General features: G+C 40.5%; 1 protein-coding gene across 1 annotated transcript in view; it reads left to right on the top strand.

Moving 5' to 3' along the window:
- The window catches only part of LOC107093433, a 19,403-nt gene that overhangs the window by 8,636 nt on the left and 6,790 nt on the right, over nucleotides 1–3,977 (top strand). Inside the window, exons 3-5 of the mRNA XM_015388482.1 lie at nucleotides 1,543–1,684; nucleotides 1,808–1,903; nucleotides 3,299–3,456. Coding sequence (XP_015243968.1) covers nucleotides 1,543–1,684; nucleotides 1,808–1,903; nucleotides 3,299–3,456 — 396 coding nt within the window. The remainder of the gene's footprint in view (nucleotides 1–1,542; nucleotides 1,685–1,807; nucleotides 1,904–3,298; nucleotides 3,457–3,977) is intronic.

The raw sequence follows: 3,977 nt of genomic DNA, 5'->3' as shown, positions 1-3,977 counted from the left end.
CAGGGACGGGAGGTTGTAGCTAGGGGTGGGTATTGCCAAAGAAGTCACGATTCGATTCAAATCACGATTCACAGGCCACAATGCGATTCTATCACGATGCATCACGATACTTGAATTATTGCGATGCATTGCAATATTTTCACTGAACACTGTTAGAAAAAAATACAGCCATTACCAGTGACTGATTGGCTGAGTATGATCTGGGTAGTGTCTTCCAGTTGATAAATAACTGAAAGCAACTGCATTCACACATAGCTGTATTTATTGAAATTACTTTTGGAGATGTTGCCATGAAAACAAGTATTACTGTAACTGGACACAAATATTACTATTTCTGGAGTGGACACATTGACAAAAAGTGCTTAGGATTTATAAAACTAGAAATAACTAAATAAGGATAATCATGGCCTCAGTGGTCCTTCAACTCAATGAAATGAAAACATTTTGGAAGTAGCTGCCATTATAACAACACCTCATCATACATCTGTGGGACCAATACTTCAGTGAACTGTTTTCAGCTCGGGATTATATAACGAGGCTCCAGTGTGCTGATAATTTTTTTGAACCCACGGTTCTCCACCACACTATATGGTCACAAATCCTGGCAAATGAACTCGTTGAGGGCTAGCTTGCAATCGAAAGTTGTTTGTTTAAGCACATTTTGCGGCGCTGGCAGCTCTTGATATTCTGGATGGCGCCTCTGCATGTGTGTTTTTAGGTTCGTTGTGTTCCCACAGTATTTAATTCTGGTGTAGCAGTGTTTGCAAATTGCGTGCGTCATATCAACTTCATTTTTACCTTTGTTTTTAAAACCAAAAATGCTTCCAAACATCGGATTTAAAATGTGATGGAGCCGGACGAAGTTTCTCAATCTCCTCCATGTTTTGTTTTGAATGACTCGGCGCAGTATCCCGCGGCCGGAAATGCTTATGACACAAGGCAGCGTACGTCAACACATCCGCAGCGACATCTGCTGGACTGGAAGTTGTATTCCAATTGTTTTTGGCTGATGTTCGCCATCCATTCATGCAATTTTATTTATTCATTTTTTAGAATTAATAATCGATACTTGGCGTCAAGAATCCATGCAGTAGATCATGAAAATTAGAATCACGATGCATCATCATGACGATTATTTTGCACACCCCTAGTTGTAGCCACCGCTGCAGCTTGGCCTCGTCTTTGATTGAGGCTGCAGCAACCCAGACTGGAACCTATGATTGTTTTGACGGATGATGATTATGGACTTAGTGATAGCAGTGTAAGGGTTCAGCATCCTCTTTGCGGCGAGGTGAATCTCCCCCTTGAGCTCCTGAGTGATAGTGGTACCCAGGAAGCTGAAGGACTCGACAGAATTCACAGTAAAACTCAGCTGCTCACCCTGTTGGTCATTTTAAACACTGTTTCATAGACCAATGTCTGTACTTCAGCAAAGAATTGGCTTTCATCGTACAAAGTTGTCCAATCGTGTGTTTTTGAAATAAATTTTAACTCGAATGTCTAAAAATCAGTTTTTGTGATGTGTTTGAACAAAACCTCAAGGTGCCAGCATCTCCCGGGAAAAGGTGGCGTGTGTGTGCCAGGCTCTGATGGACTGTGATGTGTTTGAGGCCGTGGGAACTAAAGTGCTTGGCAGAAAAAAGAAGCAGGATGCTTTCGAGGACAGTAGGAATGCTCTGTACAGGTTAGATCCTCACAGAAACATGCAAATCCAGTTTCCTTCATTTTTAGCAGCCCTTCCTAACAAATTAGGTCTAAATGTGCTGACAGAGGAGTCTTTTAGAAAACCTTTAATTTTCTCACACAGGTTTGCAGGCAGCCGTTTACCTTCGGTTGAGGAGTTGGAACGAGGCTCACTCATCAATGGAATCCAAGAGCTGTTCTGCAGGTCACCTTCAGATGGGTAGGCCTATATTTAAGTTAATTCAAAAATTATTTGCTGTGGAAAATAACTTTTTCCACAGCAACTCCCTGTTAAAACAGAGTTTTTCCTCTCCACTGTCACTACAAGCATGCTTAGTGTGCAGGATTGCTTTCCAGTCAATGAGTCGATGCAATCAACTGGTTTTCCTTAGATAGAAAACACAATTTGAGTATGATTGAGTTGAATTGTAAAGTGCCTTCAGATGTCATGTGTTGTGAACTGGCACTATAGAAATAAACTCAATTGAAACTAAATTGAAAAGTTGTAGAACTTCTGTTGCTGTTTGTCGACTCAACCTTTTTTTATTTTATTTTTTTTACTTCATTTGACCTAAGGCTTGTCCCTCTAGACCTCATTGTCAAATCTAAACAGTAAGCATCATGGTATCACGTCATATTAATGTCAAAACCTCCGGAAGGAAAATAAACACACAAGTATTTTAAATTACTTTTGTGAATTAGTTAATCAACCGTCGCACAAAGAAAATAAACTACAGCTTCGGGGGAAAGAAAATAGTTCTGCACGCTTCTAAACAATTTGGTTTTTAACGTAGTCTTAAAAACTCAGGCTTTCATCGCTTTTCCAGGGAGTTTGTTCCAGATCAGTGGAGCATAAGAACTTAATGCTGCTTCTTCATGTTTGGTTCTAGTTCTGGATGGACAGAATAGAACGAGAAGACCTGAGTGGTCTGGGAGGTTGATTCACTGACATCAGATCTGTTATGGATTAAGATGCTGATCTATTCAGGGATTTCTAGAATTTTAAAGTCTATTCTCTGAGCGACAGGGAGCCAGTGGCAGAACTTCAGAACCAGGCTGATGTGCTCGACTGTCTTAGTTCTAGTGAGAACACTCAACAGAAGTTTCAACATATTATTACCTTTATTTACTATTATTTTACATTTCATTTGCGATCTAAAGTAGCCGAAAGTACAAAACAATCATTGTCAGTCTGGAAGAAAATTGCTGCCTTCTAAGACAGACTGAGCTCTGACATTTAATAAGGTGACAAAATAGTCACAGCTTATTTTTATCTTTTTATTAAGATCTGAGGGCAAAGGAGGACAAATGGAACAATCCTAAAAAATGACTTTCATACAGATTTTAGACAAATAAAACGGTTATTCTACTTGTAGAAAACGGACGGTTAATGTTGATATTTAGCTTTATATATATATATATATATATATACATACATGCATGTATGTATGCACCTCAAGGGTTGTAACACTTTGGGGCCCCCAAATTCCTTGAAACAGCCCTGATAGCTAAAGCTAACGCTGGATGTGTACAGTATTTCTACGCTTTCAGATCACATGTAGAATGTCTCCATCAGACAGAGTACTGTCCATCATATCTGTGTGTAACTTCTCAGGCTTGGAAAACAGGTGGACATGTCCATCCCTGCCACAGAGCTGAAGACACCTGAGAAGTTCTGCCACCTCAGGTCTGGTTTCACCGCTAAGGGGACGATGGAGTGTCCAGTGGACGGTCCAAGCAAAGAGCAGAAGGACCCAGCTTTACCACAGTCCTGTAAGCTAACTGCATATATGTGCTTTTTGTTTTCAGATTTTCACGCACATGCAGATGGTTTTATTCACCCACACAGCAGCTCTTAAACCTGATCAGAGCCTCTATCCATGTTCCTGTCTTCATGTTGGAGCAGATCCTCTGAAGGACCCCTCCCATTCCACCACCTGGAGCATCTAATATTTACAGATCTATATCCAATTGACCTAAGTTACCAAAACATTTTTTGGAAAACAAGCTCACTTTAGGAAAAGAAGTTTGGCTTTTTTCTATTATTGCAAAATGTCTTCATTTTGGGTAAGCCATTGGACAGTGTTGGTTGGCATGAGAACAGTAGCTCCTGTGGGTGAGGCAAGGCTGCCAGACAAACCCAGACATGTAGGGAGGGTGAAGAGGAAACTCTTGGGAGGTTTTCTACCATCCTAAGATGGGCTGGTGACCTGGAATTCCACCATGGAATGATTGTATATCCTAATGACTTTTAAAGCCATAGGGAAATCATATCTAAATGTCAAATCATTCTG

This window comes from Cyprinodon variegatus, unplaced genomic scaffold, assembly GCF_000732505.1.
Source record: "Cyprinodon variegatus isolate N-32 unplaced genomic scaffold, C_variegatus-1.0 Scaffold424, whole genome shotgun sequence".
Classification (NCBI taxonomy): Eukaryota; Metazoa; Chordata; class Actinopteri; order Cyprinodontiformes; family Cyprinodontidae; genus Cyprinodon; species Cyprinodon variegatus.
Note: the sequence above shows the minus strand (reverse complement) of the source record. Positions and strands in the feature narration are given on the sequence as shown.